The sequence below is a fragment of the Molothrus aeneus genome, chromosome 14 (assembly GCF_037042795.1).
Source record: "Molothrus aeneus isolate 106 chromosome 14, BPBGC_Maene_1.0, whole genome shotgun sequence".
NCBI classification, from domain to species: domain Eukaryota; kingdom Metazoa; phylum Chordata; class Aves; order Passeriformes; family Icteridae; genus Molothrus; species Molothrus aeneus.
In genome coordinates, this window is record NC_089659.1 from 705,523 (window position 1) to 733,521 (window position 27,999).

A 27,999-nucleotide genomic window follows, 5' to 3' on the forward strand; every position below is an offset into this window, starting at 1 on the left:
CTTCCGCCCGCCCCGCCGGACGAGCCGCCGGAGGGGCCGCGGGCGCCGGGCCCGGGACGGGCCAGGCCGAGGTACGGGAACAGGGCCCGGGCAGGGCGACAGCGCGTCCTCTTCCCTTCCGGTGTGTGCGGCCGTGTCCTGGGCCCCGGTGGGGAGGAACGCGGCCGCCGCACTGGGAGCTTTGCCAGAGGCGGTGGTGGAAGCTCGGGGCCGTGACGGAACCCGGGGCTTGCGGATCCCCGCGTCGACCAGGGACGTGCCCGTAGCTGGCAGGAGTCAGTGACTTCCCACTGCCGGAGGGCAGTGTTGGCGGGCTGGGGTACTGGGGAGGAATTGTTCCCTGGCAGGGTGGGCAGACCCTGGCACAGGGTGCCCAGAGCAGCTGTGGCTGCCCCTGGATCCCTGGCAGTGCCCAAGGCCAGGCTGGACACTGGGGCTTGGAGCAGCCTGGGACACTGGGAGGTGTCCCTGCCCATGGCAGGGGGTGGGAGATGGGCTGGGAGGTCCCTCCCATCCCAAGCCCTTCTGTGACTCCGTGAGTCCCCTGTGTGAGGTGCCAGCAGCCCCCCTGTGCCAAGTGCAGGCTCAGCCTGGGGAGGGCCCTGTGTCCTGGCTGAGCTTCCTTGCCTGAAGCTCTCTTTCTCATCCAGCAGCTCCAGGAGGTGCCAGAGTGGCGGCAGGATCAGCTGATCCTTGGCAGAAGGTACCGACACAGCTTGTTGGATGGATAAATGACCCTCTGGAATGGTTGCCGACCGCTCTGTGGGGAATGCCGGTGCTGGGGGGAGAGAATGGGATGGGGCAGCACAGGGATGGGATTCCCTCCTGTCTGTCCCTGCTGCAGTGCACGGGGTGGAGCTGGTGTCCCTCTAGGTCTGTTTGGGTGCTCATGGAGAGCTCACCTCTGATGAAATCTCCAGGAGTAGAGAGGGACGGGCAATCCTGTTTGGGAATCCTGTGATACTCTGTGTTCCCAGCCTCTGAGTGCTGTGAGCTTTGCCTTGTCCAGGCTTTACAGCCTTCCTTAATTTTGGATCGTGTTCCTCAGGTTTTTGCAGCCAGAATGAAATGAATGATTCAACTTACTACATCTGTTCAGAGCAGGTGTTTGTGGAATGCACACTTTGGAATTTTCCAGGTGTTGGTGGTTCTGTTCCAGGCTCAGGAGTCCACGGGACAGGACTGGGAGCACCTGGGAGACTGTGGGGACATGGCTGGCGGACACTACTGCTCTTCTGACTCCCTTTATTCCCACAAGGACTCAAAACCAGGATTGCTTTCACGGGTGGCATGAGTGCTGCTTGTGTAGAATAGATCATTGTTTTTACTTCTTTGGGATGCAGCAGCCAAATCATCTTCTGGCTGTGCTGAGCTGCCCCTTTGGGAATGGCCCCCACCCTGTGCACGGGGTAGGGAATGGGCTGGGGGGTGTGACCTCACACTTGGCTGCACCAAAATATCTTTTGAGATTTGTGCTCCTGTACCTTGCATGTACCTTCACCCCCCCCCCCCCCCAAAATTCCAGATAATTTCTTTCCCTTTGTCACAGTCCCTCATTTTCTTCTTCCCTCCTTGTTGTGCAAGGTGGCACCAGCTGTGTCTCCAGCTGGATGTGGCTGCTAGTAAAGGAAGGCAAGTTGGCCCCCAAATTTCTCACCTGGAGTATGTTTACACAGAGTTCATCCACACAGTACCCCTCGTCCCCTGGGTGTTCTGGGAGTTGCCTGGGATGTCTGCAGCCCCAGGCTGCCCAGACAGGTGAGGGCTGGCACTGACTGACCGTGCCATGGTCTGGTCACGGACTCATCCAGCAGGTTTGTCCAGCAGCTTGGATTTGGGTGTGAGTGCAGAGGTGACGGCATGGGTGGGAATGGTTCTGTGCATCAGCCCTTTAATTGTTTCCTCTGGGATAACAACCCCTTCCTGGTGCTGCAGCACAGCCTCACAACAGGTGTTTGTGAGGGACTGTGAGCCCTGGTTTTATAGGTCATAGAATGCTTTGGGTTGGAAGGGATCTTAAAGTCCATCCAGTCCCACCCCCTGCCAGGGACAGGGACTCCAGGGTGCTCCCAGCCCCAGTGTCCAGCCTGGTCTTGGGCACTGCCAGGGATCCAGGGGCAGCCACAGCTGCTCTGGGCACCTGTGCCAGGGCCTGCCCACCCTCCCAGGGAAGAATTTCTCCCCTGTATCCCACATATCCCCCCTGCCCTCTGGCAGTTTAGGCCACCATTCCTTGCTCTCTGTGGATGGATACGTGTTTTGGTTGGAACAAGGATGCTGTGGTTGTCCCTGGAGTTTGGGGAGAGGAGCAAGCCTAGCTGAGCACTTTGGTCTGACAGAGCAACTGGTGGCGTTTTGGGGTGGGATATTTCCATCATATCCCTGACTTTCTTCTTAATAGTCCCTTTTCCTCTTCATGGCTTTTCCTCCAGAATACTTGGGCCCAAAATGTCCCAGTTTGTGCTGTTGCTGGGTGGAAGGTGGGGTTGGAATGTGTGTCCTGCTTTGGGAAGAGGTTGGAACCATCCCTGGAAATTCAATGAGTCTGGAGAGTGGCTCCAGTGCTACGCTGGCTCTGTGCTATTGTGCCAGCCTGTTCTGCCTCAGTGCAGTGGGGGTCAGAGCTGCTGGGCTGTGTTCCAGCACTTCCAAAGGGCTGCCTTTATTCCTTCTTTCTTCAGGAACTTCTGTTCATTTCTTAACCATTGGCAAGGAAGGAGAGTTTGTAGTTCAGGTCAGGGAGGTGCCTGTGAGTGGAATGAGATCCTGTGGTTTGATAAAAATGTATAAAATCATCTCCATGTTGTGTGCTGAGCATCTGGGATGGATTTTGTGGAGAGGGAGGGCTTGGAAATGTACCTGGTGTGCTCAGCTCTCACCGAGTAATTCCCACTGCAGCTGGCAGCAGCTCCACGTCAGCCACGTGGCTCCCCAGGGGCTCAGCAGCCCCAGCCTGGGCTCTGGCTCTCGTTCCCTTACCCTTTCCCTCACCTCAGGGAGGCTTTCCCAGCCTGTTCTCTCCTAGGATTTTGTGCAAGCTGGGTGTTTTGTGTTCTCTGTGCACCTGAAAATCCCCTCTTAAACCTGTTGCAGCCCATATTTCAGTATGGTGGGGGTTTTCCACCTTGCTGAGCAAGAGGCAGAGCTTAGTTCTCATCAGAATGAGTCTGGACCTGGTTCCATGTGGTGCTGTTTGGATTTTGGGGTGTGCTGAGAAGTGTCTCCTGAAAAGAACACCAAAAGGGGAAGGTGTTCTGCTGGAAGAGATCCAGCTGTGGGTTCACAAAGCATGGAATGACAGATTTCTGGCTGGGACTCGATGCAAGTGTGACACTAAACTGGACTATAAAATATCATTGAAAATATCTGTTGAAGTCTTGCTTTTGTAGCCATGGTAGTCCTTAAAACAATTAAAGGAGAAAGAAAAATTGGAAAAAAGAGGTGATTTTTGAGGTGAGATGGTATTTTATCAGGTATTTTATTTGGCTTTTTTCTGTCTGGCACAGTTTTGGGCATCAGCTTTCTCTGTTAGATCTCTAACAGCAGATCCTTTTTCCTTTTGAATTCCAGGAGAATAACTAAACATAGCAGATATGGGAAGAATGGGATAAGTGTAAGGCATGTGATCCAAAGGTGTGGATCCTCTGTGGTGGTGAATGGAGAGTGTGTGAGTTCCGCAGAGGCATTTATAACTGGAAAGTGGAAATGAGCTTACAAAACACTACAGAACAAATGCACAAACCAGTAACTTACTTATTTGGGAAGTATTCTCTTATTTGTTGCAGAGAAGCTGTGGCTGCCCCATCCCTGGAAGTGTCCAAGGCCAGGTTGGACAGAGCTTGGAGCAACCTGGGATAGTGGAAGGTGTCCCTGCCCATGGCAGGAGATGAACTTTCAGGTCACTTCCCACCCCAATCATTCTGGAATTCCATGGTTCTAGCTATTAACATCTCATTTGCACCCAGGCCATTTTCCGGTTGCTTTTGTGGCAGATGTGCTGGGGCTGTTTTCACCCTCTGCTGTGCATTGGGATGAATCTGTGGGGCTGTAGCCTCGGGACCCTGTCCCAGCTGCCGCCTGGTGCAAACCAGCCCCGTTAGCTCGGGCTGCTCCCCTCTGGGTCTGTGCGGGCACGCTTGGAGCTGTGTGAGCGGTGCTGGGCCGTGGGCAGGGTGTGCTGGGCCAGGCTGCCCATGGGCACCTGCTCCTCATCCCTTACCAGCCTTATCACAGGGTGATACTCCCACACGGAGCTGTGACAATGTCCTGGATTCCCAAAGAGCCTAGGAATGGCAGAGAAGCTGTTACTGTGTTTGAGTATGGAAACTGCTGTAAACAACTTTGTTTACAGCAACTTTGTTGTTGTAACTTAATGTTACAACTTACTTTAAAAGTTTTTTGACCAATCACACAAAACAAAAACATATTGACAGTAGTTCTATCCAATCACTATAAGCACATGTACTTTTAATTAAAACAATGCTTGCTTATTTCAAATACAATATCTGTTTGTAAGCCTTAAAATACAATACACACAGCTCCATTATTAAACTTAAAACTTCCTAATATCTTGCTAAATATACTTTTCTGCCACTTAAACAATTATTCTAGACAAACGTTAATACACAGACCATTGTTCTATTTGTCCTTACTTTTCTACTTCTTACATAATTTTTCTGCTGACCTATCTCATGGCTACAGCTTAGCCCTAATCACAATTCTGCTGTCTTTGAGGCCTGCCTTTTGCAGCTGTCCCAAAACCCTTTAATTTTATAAATTCCCACACTGCTGGGCAAACAGGGTGATCCTCCCACATGGAGCTGTAACACCATCCTGGATTCCCAGAGGCTAGGAATGGCAAAGAAGCTGTTATTGTGTTTGAGTATGGAAACTGCTGTAAACGACTGGATTTAGTCTGGAAAATGCAGTTTAGAGTCCAGTAGCAACCTCCCTTCAACTGGTCACAAGCTACCTGTAAATTTGGTCTTGGGCATTTTCATGTTGAGCTGCTTTTAGTCAAAATGTTAAGCAAAAAGGAAAGGAAGCTGGCAATAGTTGTGAGGAAACTCCTGGGAAGAGGTGGCTGAGCAGAGATTGTGGCTTTTTAAGTGAGAGCTAAAATGGTAAAGATGGAAAGTTTAGGAGGAAAAAAAAGATGTTTTGTAGTGAAACTAATGGATGGGGCAGATAACTGTGAATAAGTAGTCAAAATGTGTTCCTGATTCTGAGTTGTGATGTACCAGTGCTCCCAGCTCAGCTGGATTAGTGTTAACAGTGTTTATTTTGGCTTTTGGAGGACTGGTGCTGGTTCTGAACAGGGCTGGCAGTGTCTTCGGTCACATCTGTGCACTCACCTTGGTCTGTACCTGCTGCTGGAGCAGTTGCTGGAGTGGTTTTGGGATGAGTGTGTTGCTGTTTGCCTCTGTTTGAGTATTCCAGTGTCCTGGGCTGAGGGGCAGAGCTCTATGGAATGGTGGATTGTTCCAGAAGAGGTGGTCCTGGTGCGGATGGAAGGACGAGGGCTCTGTGTGTCTGTGCATCCCGGGATGGCAGTGAATCCCACAACACCCTGTGAGCCCGGGTGCCTGGGAAACCCAGACTGCCACAGGATTCACGTGCTGCTGTCTGCTGTGACTGGTGATGTATGACAGCCCGGTAACCTTGCTGGAGGGATGTCAGAGCAGAGCCTGCAGTATTGGCTCCCAGGGCCTGTGAGGGTGTGCGTCAGAGAACAGCAAAGGAGCCCCAAACAAGCCCTAAAACAATGCAAGTCTTTGTGTTCAGCCTGTGTTGGTAGAATTCCCAGTTTCTCTCAAACCTATTGTTCGGGCTGGCGTGGCTGGACAGCCCTGGCCAACACAGGCAGCATTCCCAGGATGTGTTTGCCTGTGCTGGAGCAGCCTCCGAGGGCAAGAGGCTGCCTGGAGAGGTCAGCTCTGTGCCCGTGGGACAGCAGGGACAGCTTCTCCAGGATCCTGCTCCTGCCCTGGCGCGAGGCTGGGGCAGCACCGGCGTCCTCTGTGGCCACCCTGGGAATGGAGCTGTCAGAATCCTGGAATGGGTTGGGCTGCAAGAGACCTTGAAGACCATCTATTGCCATGGACAGGGACACCTTCCTCAAACCCAGTGTGCTCCAAGCCCTGTTCAACCTGGCCTTGAATATTCCAGGGATGGGGCTGCCACAGCTTCTCTGGGCAGCTTGTGCCAGGGTCTCCCCACTGCTACAGGGAGGAATTCCTTCCCAGTATCTAACCTTGTCCTCTGCAGGGGTGAAACCATTCCCCCTTGTCCTGTCACTCCAGGCCCTTGGAAATTTGGTGTAGTTTCCTCTCAACCAAATCTGAGACTGTTTGTGGTCACTTCATACAGCACAGGGAATTGGAGGAGAATATGGCTTGGAAAAATAACATTGTCTTGGGAAGTGCCTGAGGCAAATCATCAGCTCTTTTGTCACAGCATGGGGACACAGGGCTGGCCCCTCCCTGGGGTATTGATTTGGCAGCACAACCTGTGCACCAGGCTTCTCAGTTCAGCTCCTCCTGCAGAGGGTTCCATGTCTCGAGGGCTGGAATACAGAAAAATCCAAACCAGCTCTCTCAGTTCACACATAGGTGGAGTTTCACCCTCATGGACTCCCTTCCTCTGTTTAGGATGGGAAATGTGGGGATTTTTTAGTGTTGGTGGAAGCCTGTAGAGTGATGATGTTGCCCAGAGACGTTGTGGACTCCCTGTCCCTGGAAGTGTCCAAGGCCAGGCTGGATGGAGCTTGGAGCAACCTGGAATAGTGGAAGGTGACCCTGCCCATGGTAGAAGTGGGATGAGCTTTAAGGTCCCTTCCCACCCAAGCCATTCTAGGACTATGAAAGCCTGGCTCTGCTGGCTCCCAGCCAGGCACCAGGAGTGTTGACCCAACAGCCAAATGCTACATTTTTTTTCTCCTTTCTTTTTATATTCAGTTAAAATTGGCTTATTCTGCAGTTTTTTCCTAGTTTATACACCAGTGGTCTGGTACTTGGGGGAAGGGATGTGCCTGAGAACCACCTGGGGCTGGCAAGGAAGGAAAGCCCTGAATTGTCAAAGCTCAGCTTAGATTTGCTGATCTTTAAAGAAGCCCCAGTCTCGTGATGCAGGTTTTGGTTTCCCAGTGGAAACAGCCACTAGGTGGTAACCTGACTCCTTCCCACAGCAGGATTGGCTCCTGAGGCGGCTGCTTGGGACTGCTGCCTGCTCCTGGCAGGGTGCTCCTGGTGTGATTTCCATTTGGTGCTGTTGGAGCTGGGATCGAGCCTCTCCTCTGACAAGGAGGAAAAAATGCTGTGGGAGCTTTTTCCATGCTGTGACTGGGAAACCCTCAAGCCTGTGTGCTGGAAGGGCTGCTGTGAGCGTGGGGTGCCGGAGCTCTGGAGTGCCGGTCCCATCCCCTGCTGCCATGGTGCCACTGGGATGGGTGGTACAGCGAGACTGAGGGAGCCCATCTGGGTGGCACCCAGCCTGGAGCTAGGAGAAAACCTTGGAATGCTTGGGTTTTGGATTGGAAATGGCAGCGAGGCTCCGGCTTCCTGCTGCCAGCGCTGTCACTGAGTCACTTCCAGGCGGCAGCCTGGGGACCCTGCCGGGTTCTGCTTTGCTGCTTCCCTTTCTCTGACTGCCATGGGGAGCACCAGGACGGAGTAGAAGGGCAGAGGAGGTGGATGGCAGCAGCTGGAGGAGGATGGTGTCCCATGGGCGTTGGGGACACTGGCAGTCCTGGGGTATGTATGAGTGCTCCGGGGGTTCTGGCAGCACCAGGGCCTTTGCAAAGAGGCAGCTGTTGCCCGATGGAGAACTGGGGTAAATGAACAACCAGATAAGCATGAAAATGGTCTATTTTTTATTTAATTTTATTCCTTGTGCCTGGGAAAGTATCTGTAGAGGGAGTGTTTTGGTAAGAAAAAGTGTCTTAAACCTCTTGTCTCGATCTGACAGGAGAAGTGAGCATGGAATTATCCTCCTGTGTGTCCTTCTTGTGCTGCCAAGCATTCTCTGGGCTCTGCTGTGGTTGGAAGGTGCCGTGTTTGCTGCTGTGCTTTTGGGTTTTAAAGCTGTCAATGAGAACCAGCTCAGGGAGGGATTGAGGGAAGCAGGAGATGCTGTTGCTCTGCCTGTGCTGCAGGAACTGCTGCTTTCTGTGCAAACCAGAGAGCTTTAGATGGAATTAGGGAGAAATTCTTCCCTGTGAGGGTGGAGAGGTCCTGTTACAGGGTGCCCAGAGCAGCTGTGGCTGCTCCTGGATCCCTGCAAGTGTCCAAGGCCGGGTTGGATGGGGCTTGGAGCAGCCTGGGACATGGGAGGTGTCCCTGCCCATGGCAAGGGGTAGAATGAGATGGACTTCAAGATCCCTCCCACCCCAGCCATTCTGGGATTGTACAAATACAGAGATATTTTAGCCCCATTTCCCACATATTTTTACCCACTGAATCTTATTGGAAAATATCTGTAAAACCATGTTATGCTGCAATGAGCACTGAGACACACGAGCACAGTTCCCTTAATTCTCTGCCAGGCTGACTGGGCCATTCCTGCCTCCCAGGCAGGGAGCTGGACCTTCTGTGCTCCCTGGAAGCAGTTTACTGTAAGAGCATCACAACACTTGAGTGCCATTTAATTGTTATCACTGGTAAATAAGTTTGAATTCCTGGGTTTCTCCTGCCCTTGGCTCTCTGGGCCACACTGTCTGTGTGCTCTCAAGGTGTGCAGCTGCTCGTGTACCTTCCCAAGCACCCAGCTCTCCTTGTCTCCCCCCTTGCCAGGCTCTTCTGTGGCAGTTTAGTGAGAAAACATGGTGTAAAAGTTAAGAAACATGGTGTTCCACAGTGTAAGGCTCAGCAGAGAGCACCCTGTGCAGTGTACTGTGATGGCTTCTTCTGTGTAATAGGAAGTGTTTTCTGCAGAGTGTGTAATTCAGCCTGTTGGGAAGTGCTGGCTGGTGTTTCCCTTCCTGGAACAGGTCTGAGCTATGTGATTGGTTTGTCTCTTAATTCTCTGGAAGAAAATCAGTGTTTGCAAGAGCAAAGTGCATGTGGCCAGCAGTGAGTCCAGGCAGGCAACCTGGCCTGGATCAATAACAGTGTGGTCAGTAGGACCAGGGCGGCCTCAAGCTGTGCCAGGGGAGGTTCAGATTGGACACCAGGAGGAATTTCTTCACAGGAAAGCTTGCTAACATTGGAAGGGGCTGCCCAAGGAAGTTTGGAGTCCCCATCCCTGGAGGTGTCCAAGGAAGGCCTGGAGGTGGCACTCAGTACTCTGGGATGGGGACAAGGCAGGGATTTGGCAGTTTGGACTCCATGGTCTTGGAGGTCCTTTCCAACTGAGACCATTCTGTGGTTCTGTCTTCTCGGAAATGTGAAGATTCCCATTTCCATGTGGCAAGAGCTGTTTTTGTGGCTCACATCTGACTTTCCCCCCCCTATTTAGTTTATTATTATGTTTTCAGAGCTTGTGCTTTTGTAGTTCCTCTGCTGTCCTGGAAAAGAGGAGGAGAGACAATGGATCTCTTGTCATGGTGTGGCATGGGCAGCTCCTTGAGATTGGTGGGGTCCAATAAAAAAATCATTGCAAACCTGTTGAGAGCATGTGTGGAGATTATTTAATAAAAATTAAATAATAATAATATGTGGAGTGGCTCTTGCCCTGGCTAACACTGGAATTCCAGCCTGAACTTCAGGTGACATCACTGCATCCAGCCTTCCCATGGGAAGAGCAGTGCAGCCTCTGGGTCTCCAGGGTCAAGTGTCAGTCCAGTTGGGTGTGAAAATGAGTTTTCCTGCTTGTGCTCTAAAAAGCTTCCCTTTGCTGGCAGGTCTGGAAGCTCTGGCCATGGATCAGAAGGGCTTTCGTCGGGGGAGCTTCCAGAGTGCCACCAGCGATGAGGATATGCTGGAAATAGCTGGAGCATCCATGGATTTCTCCATGGCCGACGATGACCCGCCACTCGACAGGGAGATGGGAGGTAACACCCACGAGCTCTCCCCTTTCTGTTTTTCCTGATGGCTTTGGATAGGATTTAATGGGAATATTTGCTGTGGGGGTGCCACTGGCCTCTGCCCAGGATGGGTCTGGTGTTTCCTGGCACCAGGGTGAAGAGTTTGCAGGATTCCATGCTGGATCTGTGTGGCTCCTGGGCCGTGACATGGAGCATATCCTCTGGCTTCAGGAGAATCCTTCCTGGAGTTTCCCAAAGTAGCTTCTGTGGAGAAGAGCTGGCAGTGGCAGGAGGGAGGGATGTGAGTGCCATGAAATTGCAGCATTGAGGGTTGTGATATGAGCACAGACTGTCCCCTCCCTTCCTTTCTTGCTTATCTGTAATTTTGGAGGTTTTCTGTCGTGGAGAGAATCTCTCTGCATGGCAGCACAGAGGATTTGGTGCTTCCCCTGCCACCCCTTGTCTGGCCAGAGGATCTGCTCCTCCTCCTGGAGTCAGAGCAGTGAAATTCATGGAGAAGGGGTGAATCCACATGGATATGCTGAACTCTAAGGAGTGCTTCCCCTGGCTCTCTCTGTTGACAAGTACTCAGGTCCTCAGGGGAGGGTGACACTGAAGTAAAAGAGGAAACTTTAAAGGGGGAAGAGCTTCTTGCCCAAATGCCAGTTTCAGTTCTCCCTGTGAACTTCCCCTGCTGACTTCAGATGTTTGCTGGCAGATGTTGGGGTGCCAGTGTGAAACCTGAAGCTGTGGGGGCCCAGCTGGGAGAGGGTGACCAAAGTTCTCCCCTCCATTCAGAGGAAGACTCTAAAGTGTTCCAGTGGTGGAAGGTCTCCTTTTCTCTGTGGCATTTTAAAAGGTTTTTTCTCCTTGAGTTTTAAAGGCAAGAATTGAGGCAGGTAGTGACAGGGATTGGTTTGAACTGAGAGAGGGAAGATTGGGGTTAGATTTAAGAAGAAATTCTTCCCTGTAGGGGTGGGCAGGCCCTGGCACAGGGTACCCAGAGCAGCTGTGGCTGCCCCTGGATCCCTGGCAGTATCCAAGGCCAGGTTGGACACTGGGGTTTGGAGCAGCCTGGGACAGTGGAAGGTGTCTCTTCCCCTGGCAGAGGTGGAATGAGATGAGCTTTAAGTCCCTTCCAACTCAAAGCTGTCTGTGACTCCATAATCAGAGGTCTGAGTGCCCAGTTTACCCTCAGTGATTCCCTGGTGCTTATAAGCACAAACAGGATTTAGCAGTGAGTTATTTTGCATCTCAGATTAAAAATTAAATTAAAATTGAAGTGGGAGCTTTGAGCTGGCTCATCTCCCCTGCTTTCTTCACCCGCCTTCCTCCTTGACCTCACACAGAACCCGGGAGCTTTTATCAGGGAGACCAAAGTCAGTGTGGGGAGTGTGCAGAGTTTCAGCCTCCCAGACAATGCTTGAATGACAAGTTATCACCAGCAAATTGGAGTCCGAGGAACTTAATCACCAGCCCCTTTGAGCTCTGTGTGCACTGAATAAAGGTGAGATAAAGGCGGCTGTGTGTTGGGAGAGCTTTTGAAGTCTGACTGTGCCCAGAGGACAAAAGGAAAATTCAGTGCCTGCCTACTGAAAGGCAGGGAGCAAAGAGCGTTCCTGGGAGTTACTAAGTAAGGAAAATGTCAGCTGGGTGGGAAAAGAAAGGGGTTTGTGACTGACCCACCACTGTCAGGAGACTGTTGATAAATGTGCTTTCCTGAGCTGCATCGTGACTTGGGGCAGAGCTTTGGGAATGGGCTGCAGAGCAGGAAGTGTTCCATGTGGGAGGTGGTGAGCAGAGTGCTTGTGCCTGGGTGTCCCTCCATGGTTAAGGTTTGGGTTTGGTGGATCCTTGGGGCTGGGCTGTTGGGTGAAGCAAAAGTGGCACTTGGGTTGGGGTAATGGCAGGAGCAAATCCAGCCTGGGGGGGAGAGTGGATGGAGAGCAGCTCTGAGGAGAAGGACTTGGGGCTCTTGGTGGATCAGAAGCTCAACTGCCCTGGCCATGATGCTGGAAACTCCCTGTGCCCTGGGCTGATCATGCAGTGTGGGCAGCAGGGGAGGGGGGGATTCTGCCCTGCTCAGGTGAGACCCCACCTGCAGAGCTGCCCCAGCCCTGGGGCCCAGCACAGGGAGGAGCTGGAGCTGCGGGAGTGGGTCCAGAGATGTCCCCTTGTTGGTTACAAGGGCTGGCCCTGGTGACAGTGTCCCCCGGTGGGGTGCAGAGGCAGGCCCTGGTGACGGTGTCCCCTGGTGGGGTGCAGGGGCTGGCCCTGGTGACAGTGTCCCCCGGTGGGGTGCAGGGGCTGGCCCTGGTGACAGTGTCCCCTGGTGGGGTGCAGGGGCTGGCGCTGGTGACAGTGTCCCCTGCTGGGTTACAGGGGCTGGCCCTGGTGACAGTGTCCCCTGCTGGGTTACAGGGGCTGGCCCTGGTGACAGTGTCCCCTGGTGGGGTGCAGGGGCTGGCCCTGGTGACAGTGTCCCCTGCTGGGTTACAGGGGCTGGCGCTGGTGACAGTGTCCCCTGGTGGGGTGCAGGGGCTGGCCCTGGTGACAGTGTCCCCTGCTGGGTTACAGGGGCTGGCCCTGGTGACAGTGTCCCCGGCAGTTACAGGGGCTGGCCCTGGTGACAGTGTCCCCTGGTGGGGTGCAGGGGCTGGCGCTGGTGACAGTGTCCCCGGCAGTTGCAGGGGCTGGCCCTGGTGACAGTGTCCCCCGGTGGGGTGCAGGGGCTGGCCCTGGTGACAGTGTCCCCCGGTGGGGTGCAGGGGCTGGCCCTGGTGACAGTGTCCCTCTGGTGGGTTACAGGGCCTGGCCCTGGTGACAGTGTCCCCTGGTGGGGTGCAGGGGCTGGCCCTGGTGACAGTGTCCCCTGGTGGGTTACAGGGCCTGGCCCTGGTGACAGTGTCCCCCGGTGGGGTGCAGGGCCTGGCCCTGGTGACAGTGTCCCCTGGTGGGGTGCAGGGGCTGGCCCTGGTGACAGTGTCCCCGGCAGTTACAAGGGCTGGCCCTGGTGACAGTGTCCCCGGCAGTTGCAGGGGCTGGCCCTGGTGACGGTGCCGGTGACGCCAGGGGCGGGGAGGGCCCAGCAGCGCTGCGGGATCGCCCGGAGGAGGAGGAGGAGGAGGAGGAGGATGCACGGAGTGCCGCTGTAAGCCCCGGGAATGCCCCCCTGCGCTCGGCCACGGCACGGACAGACCCCCGGAGCTGCTCCTGCGGGATGGGCAGTGGCTGAGCCGGGGTGAGGAGACCCTTGCAGGGAGGAAAAGGAGATGTGAGCCAAGGGGAATGTGTCCCTGTGTCCGTGCACGCCGTGGGGCAGCAGAGCCAGATGAGGGTGGTGGAGCAGGCTGGGTGGGCTGTGGGATTTCTGCTGTGTAATGGTTGTTTGTTCACTGTCCCTGTGAACCCCCCGCATTTCTGGGATTTCCTGGAGCAGGGAAGCAGCCACAGAGCTCTCCAGGTGCCGTGGCTGTCTCCTTGTCACTGGCAGGACAGTCAGCAAATGCTGTGGCTTTGTGGGGTGGCACATGGCACAGCCTGGAACTTCACCAAGTGCAGCCTGGTTTTCCTAAGCTCGGCAGGGTCTGAAGTGAGCATTAATTAACCCCTTCTGGGGAGTGATCAGAACACTGAGAAATCTGTTTGAAATGAGCTGTGACAGGGTCACTTTTCACTCACTGTCTCTGATTTGGAGATGTGGATGTTACAAACAGGGAGATCTGTGCAATCGTCGTGGATGTGTTTTGGGCATCACGGAGCTCATTTTCCTCCTTTATTCCTATCTGGGAATCCTAGGATCCTTGATTTGCAGCAAGCTGAGGCAGGAAATAAGATCTTTATAAATATTTATGGCTGTCAGCCATTTCGTAGTTCTAGATTACCCCTGAAAAAATATAAAGATGTTTTCTCAGTATCATCTGTCAAATGAACAATTGTCTGTGGCTGGAGACCTCGGGATTCTCCTTTGGCAATAAAAATCCTGGTGCTGTAGGAGGGCAGGCTGGGCTGAACAGGGATCCTGGAGAGCAGGATCAGGCTCCAACCTGCACCTGCTTGGTCTGGAGTGGGATCAGCCCATCCCACCTGCCCATGGGCTCAGTGGGGCTGTGGATGGGATGGGATCACAGGGGCTGTGCCTGAGGGCTCCTGCAGGTGCCATCAGAGTCTTGCTGGGGGTACCAGGACTTGCAGCCCCTCTGTCATTGCAGCTCTATGCTTGCTTTGTGCCTTGGGTTCTGGTTCCTGGTGCTCCAGGGCAAGCTTTGAGCTGGGAGAGTGTTCCCAGGACAGTTCAAAGTCACTGGTCTGGGCAGTCATTCCAGGAGAGTGAGCATGGAATGTGCCTGATCTCATCTTCTTGTGGAAAATGCTTCTCAGGGTGTTCTATTAGCTTGGTTAGCTCTCCTTCATGAATACTTTTCTTTAGGACAGCTGTATTTTTTATCTTTAGAAAAGATTTGGTAGATAGGCAAAAAAAAAAAAAAAAGGGAATAGCCAGAGACAGAGAGAGCCTGCTGTCTGCAGCACAGAGTCAGGGATGATTGGGATGCTTCTGGGAGAGGGGTCATTCCTGTGGGAACAAACCCAGCTCCTGCTCTGGGCTGCAGCTGGGACTTGTTCAGGTGACCAGGATGGGGCCTCTGCTTGTTCTCTGGATACCTGTGCCAGGTAGCTCTCATGTCCTTGGAGCAGCACCAGACAGGTGGCAGGAGGAGTTCCAGGCACTTCAGTGTTCCATGTTCTTCCCTTGCTCATGTTGTTGTCAGGATGGTTTATTCCAGGAGGTTCTGATCCATCAGATTTAGAGAGCAGCATCTGGGGTTTCCTGCAGGGATGTTTCAGTGGGGAAATCTCTGGAAGCCTTGATACTAATTTTGCATTTCCAAGCTTCTGGTCTAAAAATGCTGTTAAAACCAGGGATTCCTCACAGAAAATGTGCCTCATTTCCCTCCCAGTGCAGTTGGGTCTCACAGCCTGTGCACTCAGCATTTGGAAGAGCTCTGCAGAACTCCATCTTTTTGTTTTTGTCCCAGGTGAAGCAAGGAGCTGTTTTAAGTGGGTTATTTTGTGGTGGTTGTCAGTTCTGTACATGACTCATCTTGTTTTCCTGCAGCTGTGGCAATCTGGGAGATGGGCTTGGGAAGACTTCACAGCTCTTTTCCCTCCCTGCTTCAAATGATGGGGCAGAGGGCAGCTCTTTGAATTCCTTATTTTTCCCATCTGGAGACACCTTTGCCCCTGTGATATCTGCAAGCTAAATATGCTCAAGTATCAACCATTATCCTTCTGTCTGGGAGTTTTAACCCTCCTCTTCCCCCCACCTTCCAGTTTTGACTGGATTTTGGTTTTTGCTCTTCTGTTTTCCCCTCTGAATGACTGCAAACACTCAGCGTCTTCCAGAACCAGAATTTGGGGAATGTACACCCAACCTAAGCATTGTTTTCCATGGGTTGGAACAGGTTAGACAGGAGGCCCAGTTGTTTGGCTGAGTTCTCACCTGAGGGAAGCTGCAAGTTCCAGTTTGGTGTTTTCCCAAGCCCCGATTTGGTACCACTTTCTGCTTTCCAGGCCCCATTGGATGCTTTGCTTTCCCTGTTTCCCTGCTCCCATCATGCCTTCCTGCCCATCCTGCTCTCATCCTTGCCAGATCTACCTGGGATACCCTTCAACTCTGTTGGAAGTCCTAAATATTCCTTTTGTCCTCGCCCTCTCCCATCTGCTTGCCTCAAATGGCAAAATATCTTCATGGCAAGTCCTGGATTTGGGGAAAAGGCACCATCTAGATGCTGGTGGTGATTTACTTTGCTCTGAACAGTCATTTCCAAGAGCAACCCCATCTCCAGGTGATCTGTTGAAGCTGGGGAGGGTGTCCCTGGCACAGGTCATCTGGGAACATTTGCCTGTGATATTCAGCTCAGGAAACACCTCAGTAGCTCTTTATTTCCATTGAAATCTGTGGTTTTCCTCCTAAATGACTTATGGTTTTTTATAAAAAGAGGAAAAACTACGAAATGCTCAATTTTCCCCCTTCCTCCCCCACCAGGCTTCTCCTCGTATAATGGAGGAGGGATGAACGGCACGAGTGCCATGATGGATTTCCTGGAGGAGCCTCTTCCTGGCGTGGGCACCTACGAGGATTTTAACACCATAGACTGGGTGCGAGAGAAGTCCAGGGATCGAGACAGGCACAGGGAGGTAAAAACTCCTCCTCCTCGCTGGCTCTGAGTGCAGGACAATTCATGTGTGACTCTTGCTGGGGTAGGGAGGCTCTTCTTGGAGACCCCTGGGATGGAGGGATTGCCCTTAGGATGGGAGCTGAGAGTTCAGTTTGAGGAAAAGGAGCACTAAATCCAACATGTTGCGGTTTTTTGGTTGCTGCTTCTCTTCTGAAGGCTTTGATTTATTCCAAATGGAGAACAGAACCAGTCTGGTTTTCTGCTCTCACATTTGCACTGGTGAATGGTGCTCTTTTTATGGGAATATTTTTTTTTGAGAAGACTGAGTTCAATTCTTCCAGAATTCCTTCCCAGGACTACAGCACTCTGCAATCAAAGGAATCTGCTCAGAGTGCAAGGGGGGCTTTAGCTGAAACACCCATGTCCCCAGCCTGCTCCTGCCTTGCTTTGTCACGGGGAATAACAGTGGTGAGCTGGAACGTTTCCCTTGGGAGAGGCAGCTGGGCACACAATGGCTGTTCTGTCACCCTTTGTCTGCCTGTCAGGAGCAGTGAGACTGACAGGCCTCAGCCATCCTGGGCATCTGGGACAGGGCTGAGTCCCACTTCCCAGTGCCACCAGTGCCTGGTTCCCAGCTGGACCATTCCTCTCTGCTGGCATTAAATCTGCAACCCCAATCTCTGTCCGTATCATTCGGACTCCGGCACAGGTGCCCACAGAAGCTGTGGCTGCCCCATCCTTGCACGTGTTCCAGGCCAGGTTGGATGGAGATTGGGATAGTGGAAGGTGTCCCTGCCCATGACAGGGGGTGGTACTGGCTGATCTTTAAGGTCCCTTTCGACCCAACCCGTTCTGGGATTCCATCATCCTTGATCCATTCTCCTGCCCACACCCAGAGCTGCAGCAGCTGTAGGAGCAGCCACTGTCAGGTGCTTTTTCTTTCCCTCCTCAAAGCAGAGTCACAGTGTCACCAAGTAGTTTTAGAGCATTTACACCACAGTGGGTCAGAGTCCTCACAGGTTTTTGTTTCTTTCTGCAAACCCTATCCCAGATCACCAACAGAAGCAAAGAGTCCACCTGGGCCCTGCTGCACAGTGTGAGCGATGCCTTCTCTGGCTGGCTGTTGATGCTCCTTATTGGTTTGTTGGCAGGTGAGAGCAAAACTCCAGGTAAAACTAATTCCTGCATTGCAGCATCAGGATCCATTCCTCCCCAAGGCCTGGCAGATCCTTGGAGCAGCAGCATTTTGGAGTAAGGGCTTGTGCTGACACCAAGGACTCTGCTGCTGCCTTGTAAATTCACAGGGAATTAATTTTTAAGTGCTTTGACCCTATATTTGTGCAAAACCAAAATACAAAACTGAGGCTGAGAGATGTCCTGGACACTGCTCTGGGTCTGCTGCTGGCATAGAACTCTGAAATGAATAAAAAACGTTCATTAAAGTAGAGCTGATTGAAACACTGGGAATGTCTGTGCTGAATGCTCCTCATGGGTACTGAAGAGGTTAATTCCAGGGGCTGCCAGCAAGTTTCTTATTTTTTGGTTTTTTTCTGTCTATACTTAGATATAAAAAGGGAGAGGTGTTGCTTGGAAATCAGGTGTCTTTCAGAATTCAGCTGTCTGAGACCTCTTATATTACTTAGATCCAAACTTTGGCCCAGGGCAGCAGGAATAAATCACTTGGATACAAATCTTCCCCATAGGAAGCAGCAAGCATCTGTCACGAGGGATGGAGTGAAATCTTGTGTTAATGTTTACCCAGAAAGGCTGCTGGCCAGTTGGTCATTAACTGGGGGATTTGCTGCATGTTTATTGCAGCCTCTGGAGCTTGGGCTGCCACTTGTTTCTGTGGATCAGAGGTCCCTGGCCTCTGCCTTGGTGTGGGGGTTCTGAGATTGGAGGAGTTATTAACAAAAGTGACTTGAAGATTCCTCTTAAAACCTGACTTCTCTTCTGTGCTGGCTCTGCTTGCCTTGTTTTACTTGGCACAGTTGTAACTTTCCCCTCCTTTATTTTTCTTTTTTTAAATTAGGGTTGGAAATGTTTTCTCCAAATTCAGATTTATTCCTGTCACAGTGTTGCTGTTGTTGGTACAGCTCCTGGATCCTGGTGACACATTTTGTCTGAGTCCCCAGGAATGTGGGACATCCCTCTCTGCCCTCCCACTGCTGCTGTGCTGTATTTAACAAACAGTTATTGAGAAGAATTAATTGCTGGTGAAGCAGGGCAGGATTTGGACACACAAAGTCATCCTTTGAAACATCATCAGCCACGCTCTGTTTCCTGACTTGCTCTTTTCAATATATTGAAATTATTCAAAACTAGGCAAATCCTATCATTTAGCTCTGCATAGAATGAAAGTGAGTTGTAGCCAGAAATACCACACTGCTCTATGTGTTGGGAGGTGAGTCCAAAATTGGTGGGGCAGACTGTGACCTTCAGGTGTTTGAGTCTGCTCATTAAATTATTTTGGTTTTTTTCCCTTTAAACCAGGTTCCTTGGCAGGTCTGATCGACATCTCTGCCCACTGGATGACAGATCTGAAGGAAGGAGTGTGTTTGGCAGGGTTCTGGTTCAACCATGAGCACTGCTGCTGGAAATCCAACACCACCTTCACCGACAGGGACAAGTGTCCTGAGTGGAAGAGCTGGTCCCAGCTGATCCTTGGCCATGGAGAGGTGATGGGTGCCTGGAACTGCTTTTGGTGCTGAATTGCCTGTTTGCACAGCCTGTATAGCATCCCTGGGGTGATGTGGATGCCAGGAGTCCAAGCTCTGGGTGGTTCAGTGGTTTATTGTTGGGGCCCTAAAGGGGTGTGAATAAACAGGTTATGTGGGTGTTGTCCTTGGAGGGGATGTGGGGAGGCAAAACACTGCCACATTTACAGGTGCAGTGTGCCACTGCTGTGTCCAGGATGTGCTGTTAGAGGGTATTTTGCCCATGAACGTTCTGGGAGAATGCCATGGTTGGTAACCCAGAAAATGGAACCTGGCCTTGAAACCTCAGACTTAGGGCAGGTCCCACAATTTTTAGCTGATTACTCTGTATGCTGTCCTGCTGATTACCTGTGCTCACTTCAGTGCCCAGGTCTGATGTGGTTTCAGTTGAAACCATCTGATTTTGGCAATTTCCTCTGTATTTCAGGGGGCCTTTGCATATATCCTCAACTACTTAATGTATGTTATCTGGGCCTTGATGTTCTCCCTCCTTGCTGTGCTCCTGGTGAAGGGCTTTGCTCCCTATGCCTGTGGCTCAGGGATCCCAGAGGTGAGTGAGAATGAGAGTGGGTTGTTTTTCAGGTGGGGTAGGGATCCACCACCCAAAGTTTACACATGCATGTTATGGAATAATAGATTCCACTTTAGGTGATGGCTTCATATGTAGGTGTTTTTCCAAGCTGTTTGAAACATGTCTAATACTAAAGTCTCCGTGCAGTCCCTTGGAAAATCAGATGTTCTGGCATTGCTGCAGGAGGTACTGCTCAGGTGTTCCTCCAGCAGGGATAGTGGCCCTCAGGGAAGGACTCAGATGGCTGCTCCTGCCTTTGCATTGAGAGATATTTTTATGGACTCTCACTTTTGATAGCTCAGGGGAACGCTTGTAAGCTGTAGGAAAGGATTGGGAATGTCCAGTAAAGCAGGAGCTCTGACCAGGGCTTGAATGAAAGCCTGTAGAGCTTTGTGTGCTTGACTTCCAGATCAAAACTATCTTAAGTGGTTTCATCATTAGAGGCTACCTGGGCAAGTGGACGCTGGTCATCAAAACCATCACCCTAGTGCTGGCCGTGTCCTCGGGGCTGAGCCTGGGCAAGGAGGGGCCCCTGGTCCACGTGGCCTGCTGCTGTGGGAACATCCTGTGCCACCTCTTCACCAAGTACCGCAAGAACGAGGCCAAGCGCAGGGAGGTGCGTGGGGACACCAGCCTGGGGAGGTCAGCTGGGCTTGGGGCTCTGGGGCTGAGGGTAAGTGGTTCTGTTGTGGGTTAAATGGTCCTGTCATGATAACTGACTTTTTTGGAGCTCCTTCTTAAGGAATTGGCTCACTCCACCTTTTCCCTGCTACCTTAAAGCAGGTTAGACCTAGCTGATTGTGCTGTAGATAAACACTGTACAAATTTAAATGAAGACAAATCAGAAAAAGGGGGGTGGTTGGGAGGGCTGAGGAGTCTGAGTGCCTCTGTCTGTCCCTCAGGTGCTGTCAGCAGCTGCTGCCGCCGGTGTGTCTGTGGCTTTTGGAGCTCCCATTGGAGGAGTGCTCTTCAGCCTGGAGGAGGTAACCTTGGAATGCTGTGGGTTAGAAACACAGCCTGTGGAGAAATTCCTCTTGGTGTCCAACACCTGACCCTCCCCTGGCACAGCCTGAGGCCATTTTCCCTTGTCCACTCTCCTGACAGCTGTGTCCCAGGGTACCTGGGTGTTGCAGCAGACCTTTTGTTAGGGATAGAAATGAGCCAAGACACAGACTCTCATTTAACAACGTGAAAAGGGTTCCAGTTTATTATTATTTACAGCTCAGCCGTCCTGAGTGACTACAGCAAACTCCTGCTGTTGGCTTCTCTCACAGACTCTGACTGCTGGCTATTTCCTTGCTGCCTCTGACCACAGGCTTTTACCTAGCTCTGCTATCACTGCATGCTCCAACAGCAGGCTCTACGTCTATCAGACCCAGACTGATCTCACAGCAGATCTTTTGCAGCAGTTCTCTTCCCTGTTCCTTCTTCCTCAGGGCTCCTCTACCTCTGCAAGGTCTTCTCCCTCAAGGTCCTCTTCCTCCAGGCTCTCCCTGACTGGCCAACCCACCCCTTTTATCACACTTATCTTTATTAGTCACAGCTGCAACCCATTAAGGGCAAGGCTGTTGTTCTTCTTTGGTAATTAGTACAACTGTGATTTATCAGGGGCAAGGTCACTTGTAACCCCTTCTTCTATACCTACACTTGCGAACAAACTTCTCTGGTTTATCAATCCTCTTTTCTTCCCAAGGACCACCTAATCCTTAATCTGTTGATCTGGATGTGAAAGGACCATTGCTGTTTAGCTCAGGAGAGTACCAGAATGGATTTCAGAGGAAGGCAGGGATGGATTTGCTCAGCTGAGCAATAGTTGGTGACAGTGATAGCAAGCACTGCTCTTTGGTACTTTGGACCTTGCAGAGCCACAGAATTCTCTCAATTCAGCTCATGGCTGATGTGTGACAGGTTTTATTATGCAAGTGAGTTGCTCCAGGGATCACAGAGGACACATGCACGTGCTGCAAGCCAGGGTCCATCCCACTCACTGAAGTCCTCATTGAACTGAACTGAAGCTCCAGAGCAAGCCTGGGGTGCTTGGCTGGAGAGCAGGGGATGAGCCAGTGCTCATGGATCTCTGTCCTGGCTTTACTCCCTGCAGTGGCATCATGCTAAGTGTTCAAGTGACCAAATGTGCTTCATTTTCCTCTTCAGGTGAGTTACTACTTCCCTCTGAAGACCCTCTGGCGTTCCTTCTTCGCTGCACTGGTTGCTGCCTTCACCCTGCGCTCCATCAACCCCTTTGGCAACAGCCGCCTCGTGCTCTTCTACGTGGAGTTCCACATGCCATGGCATCTGCTGGAGCTGGTGCCCTTCATCCTGCTGGGAATATTTGGTGGGCTCTGGGGAGCTTTCTTCATCCGCAGCAACATTGCCTGGTGCAGGCGGCGCAAGACGACGCGTCTGGGCAAGTACCCGGTTCTGGAGGTGATCGTGGTGACGGCCATCACAGCCATCCTGGCCTTCCCCAACGAATACACCAGGATGAGCACCAGCGAGCTGATCTCGGAGCTCTTCAATGACTGTGGGATTTTGGACTCGTCCAAGCTCTGCGAGTACGTGAACGATTTCAACAGCACCAAGGGGGATGATCTGCCTGACCGCGCCGCTGGCCCTGGCGTGTACACAGCCATGTGGCAGCTGGCACTGGCCCTCATCATGAAGGTCTTCATCACAATCTTCACCTTTGGCATGAAGGTGAGGGTTTCTTGTAAAGGAGCTCATGTTCTTCCCATGCTCTTCAGGACCCTTAAAATTTTATTTCCTCTCTAACCAGACATGTATTCCCCCAAGCTCTGTCAGAAGGGGACAGACTGCAGTTGTTTGTCCTGCTGCTTGGACCCTGAGGGCAGTAGAAGCCTTCCAGCCTGACTGTGGGCACCAAATGCAGTCACAAAACTGGTGCCTCAGGGCTCCATATCCCATTTTCCAGACACAGAATGCTCCTAAATTGTCCTGCCTCAAGCTTTTTTGATAAATATGTGATTTAGATGAAAGAGCTAATTGCAAAGCAATCAGTGTCTTAATTTGTTAATGCATAATTGGAGCTGTTCCTTGCTCAGAGGGCTTGGAAGTTGTTTGGTGCAGCCTCTGGAGCTGCAGGTGCAGTTCCCAGGTGTGAGCTGATGGACAGTTTTTATGTCCCTGCTCATTGCAGGGGGATTGGACTAGATGACTTCTCAAATGTCCCTTCCAGCTCAGCTCCAGCAAAGCCTCTGCCTCACTCTGGTTTGAGGTTCCACCACTCTTCTGTGCAGTCCCTGGGCTCTGCTGCTCACTGCCCCGTGTTCCCACAGGTGCCCTCAGGGCTCTTCATCCCCAGCATGGCCGTGGGGGCCATCGCGGGCCGGCTGCTGGGGGTTGCTGTGGAGCAGCTGGCCTTCTACCACCATGACTGGGCCATCTTCAGCGGCTGGTGCAGCCCGGGGGCTGACTGCATCACCCCTGGCCTCTACGCCATGGTGGGCGCCGCCGCCTGTCTGGGTAAGCTGGGGCTGGGCCTTGGTGGGCTGTGTGAAGAGGTGCTGTGGTGGGTGAATGGTTGGACTCCCTGATCTTAGAGGTTATCCCTGCCTTAATCATTGAACCGCAGAATGGTTTGGGCTGGGAGGGACCTTAAACACAATCTCCTTCCACCCTGTAGTGATTCTGTGGCTGAAGAGCTGTGGTTGTGACTGACCATCAGAGCTGGTGTCACCTCAGGAACCCCAGGAAACTCTGTAATAGAGTGTGCCATGTGTTCCTCACCCTGGTGGTGTTCTTTTGCCATCTCCAGCCCGGTGCTGGGCACAGCAGCTGCAGTGGGGAGCTCCTGAGTGGGAGCCAGAACAGTTGAGGCTGCCCAGGGACTTGAATTTTCCTGTGGGGTTTTAATTCATTTTACTTCCTGTTCTGGCCTTAAATCTCATGATGCAATTCTGCTTTTAAGTGCTCTGTTTTTCAGTAACACTTCTTCCTCTTGGCTGACTTGGAGAGACTGGGTGCATGTGACTGAACTTCAGTTTCACAATTCCCAGTCCCCTCATCCATGGAATAGTACAGGAGTCCTAATGGACTACTTTATCAGGAGAAACTCTCCTCTAAAAACATGCCACCAAACCCCATCTTGGCCTTTTTAGAGGGGATACACTTTGTTTGAGCAACCCCATCTAGTGGGAGGTATCCTTGCCTGTGACAGGGGTTGGAATGAGACGGACTTCACGGTTCCTTCAAACCCAGACCCTTGTGGGATTGTTTGCATGAAAGTGATGGAAGATAAATACACTTTGACTTCATTAATGGTTCTGTTTTCTGCTGGGCAGCACTGAAGGATGAATGGATATTGGAACAAAACTCCTGTAAAATATTTGGGAGTAGTTTTGGGACTTGAATCTCAAAAGTGTAATTAAACCATGCCAAGATAAAACCCCGCAGAGACCCTGAGCTCCGTGCCAGGGCCTGGTGCTGTGGCAGGACAGAGGCTTTGGTGCTGTTCTGATTGTGTTTGGTGCTGCTGAACGGGACAGTCCAGCTGTGCTGGCACCACCCTTCTCTAGAGGTGGGGGCTGGTGTGACACAATGCCAGGGTGACCTGAGCCGTGCTGTGTTGGCAGGGGGGGTGACCCGGATGACCGTGTCGCTGGTGGTCATCATGTTCGAGCTCACCGGGGGGCTGGAGTACATCGTGCCCCTGATGGCAGCAGCCATGACCAGCAAGTGGGTGGCCGACGCCATCGGCCGCGAGGGGATCTACGATGCCCACATCCGCCTCAACGGGTACCCCTTCCTGGAGGCCAAGGAGGAGTTCTCGCACAAGACACGGGCCATGGACGTGATGCGGCCGCGCAAGAGCGACCCTCCCCTGACAGTCATCACGCAGGACACCATGACCGTGGAGGACGTGGAGACCATCGTCACCAGCACCACCTACAGCGGCTACCCCGTGGTGGTGTCCCGGGCATCCCAGCGCCTGGTGGGGTTTGTCCTCAGGAGAGATCTCATCATTTCCATCGGTGAGGGGTGACACTGCCCGGGTGAAGGTGCTGTCATTAATGCCACTGTCACTGACCTGGAGAGGTCACACACTCCTGGTGTTGGTGACTGGGCCAGCTGGTGCATCCCTGAGCATTGTGGGTGGGCTCTGCTTGCCTTGGATGTGAAGGACAGGATGGCTTGTCATAGGGTCACAGCATCATTTAGGTTGGAAAAGCCCTCCAGGTTCATTGAGTCCAACTTGTGTCCGATCCGCACCTTGTCACCAGCCCACAGCACAGAGTGCCACATCCAGGTCTTCCCTAGACACCTCCAGGGATAGGGACTCAAGCTCCCTGGACAGCCTCTTCCAATGTTAGCAAGCTTTCTTGGGAAGAAATTCCTGCTAATGTCCAACCTGAACCTCCCCTGGCACAGCCTGAGGCTGTGTCCTCTTACCCTGTCACTGCTTGCCTGGGACAATATGGAATAAAATAGGGGAACAAGTGCATCAGGATATTACGTGCATTGCCTGCCTTCTGTAGTACCACCATGAGTTTCTGCACTTGGGTTCCTTGGAATCTCTAGGGATTCATTAAGAGTGGTCCTGTCCCCAAGCTGTGCACAGTGATGCACAGGATGGGATTTGGGTTTTCATGATCAAATATTCCAAATATTCTGAAGTATTCTGAATATCCAGCCTGCTGTGTGGGCTGCCGGACCTGGCCCTTCCCAGGAAGCCTTGGAAGGCTGATGTCAGATTGCAGTGTGGCAGGTACCCACAGTACCTGTATGTGCACTGCTGTGAAGGTCTGAGGGATGGCCAGTACTTGTTTTCCATTCCTGACCCTCATGACGTCCATAGAGCCTGTGCCAGTTGTTGAGTGCTTAAAAATAATCCTTTAACTGCTCTGCATGGGACCCAAATCAGTGACTCATAAAAGTACAAAGCATTTTATTTACCTCCTCTAAAAACTGGGAAGTTAAAAGGTCTCCAGAACTTGTATTTACCTGGCCAGAGTACAATGAGATGCAACGGCCTTGGCTTTGGGCAAAGCTGATGTGCTGATCCTGCAGTGGAAATTTGGAGATCTTGGAGGTTCTCCCAGGTAATTAGTGACAGGACAAGACCTGAAGTTGTGCCCAGGTGAGGTTTAGGTTGGATATTGGGGAACATATTTTCATGGAAAGGGTTGTCCAGTCCTGACAGGCTGCCCTGGAGTCACCATCCCTGGAAGTGTTCAAAAAAATGTGTGGCACTTGAGGACATGGGTTAATGGTGACCATGGTGACCATAAGTTAACCTTGATGGTCTTAAGGATCTTATCCAACCTTAATGATTCATGGTTCGCTTAGAAGAAAGGCTGGAAACCCATCACACCGTCCTTGGGTGGGAACAGCTCTGGCAAAGGGAAGGAAAGGACTTCTAAGGCCATTAAATGTGAGCTGAGGAATGGGAATGCTCTTCTGTGTGGAAAAGGAAAAGAGTGCTGATACTGATTCAAATATTTCTCTTTGCAGAAAATGCCCGGAAGAAGCAGGATGGGATCGTGAGCACCTCAATTATTTGTTTCACTGACTACTGTCCCCCCCTGCCTCCGAGCTCCCCATCTGTGCTGAAGCTCAGGAGCATCCTGGACCTCAGTCCCTTCACGGTGACAGACGAGACGCCCATGGAGATCGTGGTGGACATTTTCCGCAAGCTGGGATTGCGCCAGTGCCTGGTCACTCACAACGGGTAGGAGCCCTGGGGCCTGGGGCCAGAACCCCCTCTGCTCCAGGACAAAGGGGACTGGGATCCAGCTGGGGCTGGATCCTGGAGCAGGGCTTGCCTGGCAAAGGCACTTGTGACAGCCCAGCTCCAAGCCCTGTCCAACCTGGCCCAGGACACTTCCAGGGATGGGGCAGCCACAGCTGCTCTGGGAGCCTGTGTCAGTGTTTTACCACCCTCAGAGGGTGCAGTACTTTCTGTGGGGTGTCACTTTGAATCCCAAAAGACTCTTCAGCACCTGCAAGGGGCTCAAGTGGCCCTGCCAGGGCCCCTTCTGGCAGTGTGGGTGCATTAAAAGCGTTTTTTCATTTTCCAGGAAGCTGCTGGGGATCATTACCAAAAAGGATGTACTAAAGCACATTGCACAGATGGCCAACCAGGACCCCGATTCCATCCTCTTCAACTAGAGGCAGACTGTAGGGATTGTGTGTCCCACATACCTGGAACTTTCTAGCCCATCCTGGGTAGACTTTCCTATTTTTATTGAGACCATGGAACTGTTTCCAGCATTTTCCTCCATGGAGCTGAAGAAGATATTTTTTTCTACCAGATAACAAATTGCACTATGGAATCTGTGGAACATGATCTTCTTTTTAGAAGAGGAAAAAAGAGACTTTATTTACATTGCTTTTGTGAAGTTGCGTCGGAAAGGTTCCATGAAGGAGTAAAAGCAAAATGTTAGAGAATTGTATTTCCTCCACTTCTTTTGTTGGAACTGCTGTTATGAATGTGGGGAGGAAAAGCCAAGGTGTTTGTGCACTTCCAGAGGTGTGGAAGGAGCAGGATGGTTTTGCACACAGTATTCAGGTGGTGGCAAAGGGACAGGGCTGGGCTCAGGGTGGTGTATTCCCAGTTGTCCCCTTGGGAAAAATCACAACCTTGGGAAGCCAAAATAGGGGAGAGAAAAATAAAGGCTGCTTGGCTGAAAGAAGGAAAAAGCCCCAGCAAACCAACCCCCTACCCCCCATCAGATCTCCTTAAAATGGGGCCCAGTTTCTGATTGGGAAGATGCTGGTTTTGATTAATTACTGAATATATTAATTACTCTGCCACTGCCTTGTCAGAAGAACCCCAAGGAGGAGATAGGAAGAGTTCACAGGTGTCTTCCTATCCTGCTGCCTTTCTCTGATCCATTCCCAAGGATTCCTTCTCTTTGATTTCCCTTGAGCACTGAAATCCCAGAGGCTGAGTCCTGAATTCCTGCCCTTCCCCAAACCCCGGTGGTGTTGGATGTGGCACAGGTGGCCTCCTCCTCACCCTGTCCCGCTGGAGAGCCCAGTGCCTGGGGCACAGATGCTGTTCCCTGCTCCTGTCCCTGGATCTCAGCTGGAGGATTCCAGGATTCCCAGCAGGGAATTCCCAGGTCTCCTTTGGCCAACAACTATGCAAGAAACCCTTTCCACCACAGCCTCCTGTGCTCAGTCCCTGTCCCAGTGCTGACCAAATGATTCTCCTGTTAATAAAACTGTGCCCATTTACTGGAATTTGGGAGGCTTCTGGATGCCTTGGGAGACTGATGCTCTTCATCCTGGCCTCAGTTCCATGTTTGTGGGCAGTGGGGACTTCTGGCTTGACTTGGCTGGGTCCCTCTCAAAATCTCTCTGATACAAACAAATTCCTTGTCTTTCCAAGGAACAAAAGCCAGATTCTTGATCTTCCAAAGCCATCCAGCAGCCAGTCCCTGCTCTGCTGCTTCCACCTGATGTCTCAATCCTTGTAGAGCTCAAAGCTGCTTCAGAGATGTCACTGATGGATCCAGTTCCTTCTGCTTGGGAAATAAATGCCTGGATTGGTCTGTGTTGGTTTTGTGCAGCCAGAGATGGTGGAAATTCTTCATGTTTTGCCTCAGC

General features: G+C 51.9%; 1 protein-coding gene across 6 annotated transcripts; it reads left to right on the plus strand.

The window, feature by feature from the left end:
• Nucleotides 1-27,965, plus strand: LOC136562411 (H(+)/Cl(-) exchange transporter 5). 6 transcript variants are annotated; one of them, XM_066559217.1, is made up of 14 exons: nucleotides 1-71; nucleotides 651-703; nucleotides 9,839-9,988; nucleotides 16,008-16,159; nucleotides 17,192-17,291; nucleotides 18,634-18,818; nucleotides 19,285-19,407; nucleotides 19,838-20,044; nucleotides 20,331-20,411; nucleotides 21,583-22,125; nucleotides 22,725-22,911; nucleotides 24,021-24,419; nucleotides 25,900-26,116; nucleotides 26,466-27,965. In XM_066559217.1, the coding sequence occupies exons 3-14, from the start codon at nucleotides 9,856-9,858 to the stop codon at nucleotides 26,554-26,556; spliced, it is 2,418 nt and encodes an 805-aa protein (XP_066415314.1). In that variant the 5' UTR covers nucleotides 1-71; nucleotides 651-703; nucleotides 9,839-9,855; the 3' UTR covers nucleotides 26,557-27,965. The 6 variants fall into 6 exon arrangements, with proteins under 6 accessions (XP_066415314.1, XP_066415315.1, XP_066415313.1 ...); XM_066559218.1 differs by lacking the exon at nucleotides 651-703 and having other exon boundaries at nucleotides 10-71; XM_066559216.1 differs by lacking the exons at nucleotides 1-71; nucleotides 651-703 and adding an exon at nucleotides 7,667-7,751.
• Nucleotides 27,966-27,999: the final 34 nt, after the last annotated feature.

What these genes read in the sequence shown, in the direction of transcription:
- LOC136562411 (XM_066559216.1), top strand. Translation starts at nt 7,712, where the DNA reads ATGGTGTCCCATGGGCGTTGGGGACACTGGCAGTCCTGGG. An exon ending in ACTCGACAGGGAGATGGGAG is followed by an intron (nt 9,989 to 16,007) that starts GTAACACCCACG and finishes CTCCCCCACCAG; the next exon opens with GCTTCTCCTCGTATAATGGA. An exon ending in AGATCTCATCATTTCCATCG is followed by an intron (nt 24,420 to 25,899) that starts GTGAGGGGTGAC and finishes TTCTCTTTGCAG; the next exon opens with AAAATGCCCGGAAGAAGCAG.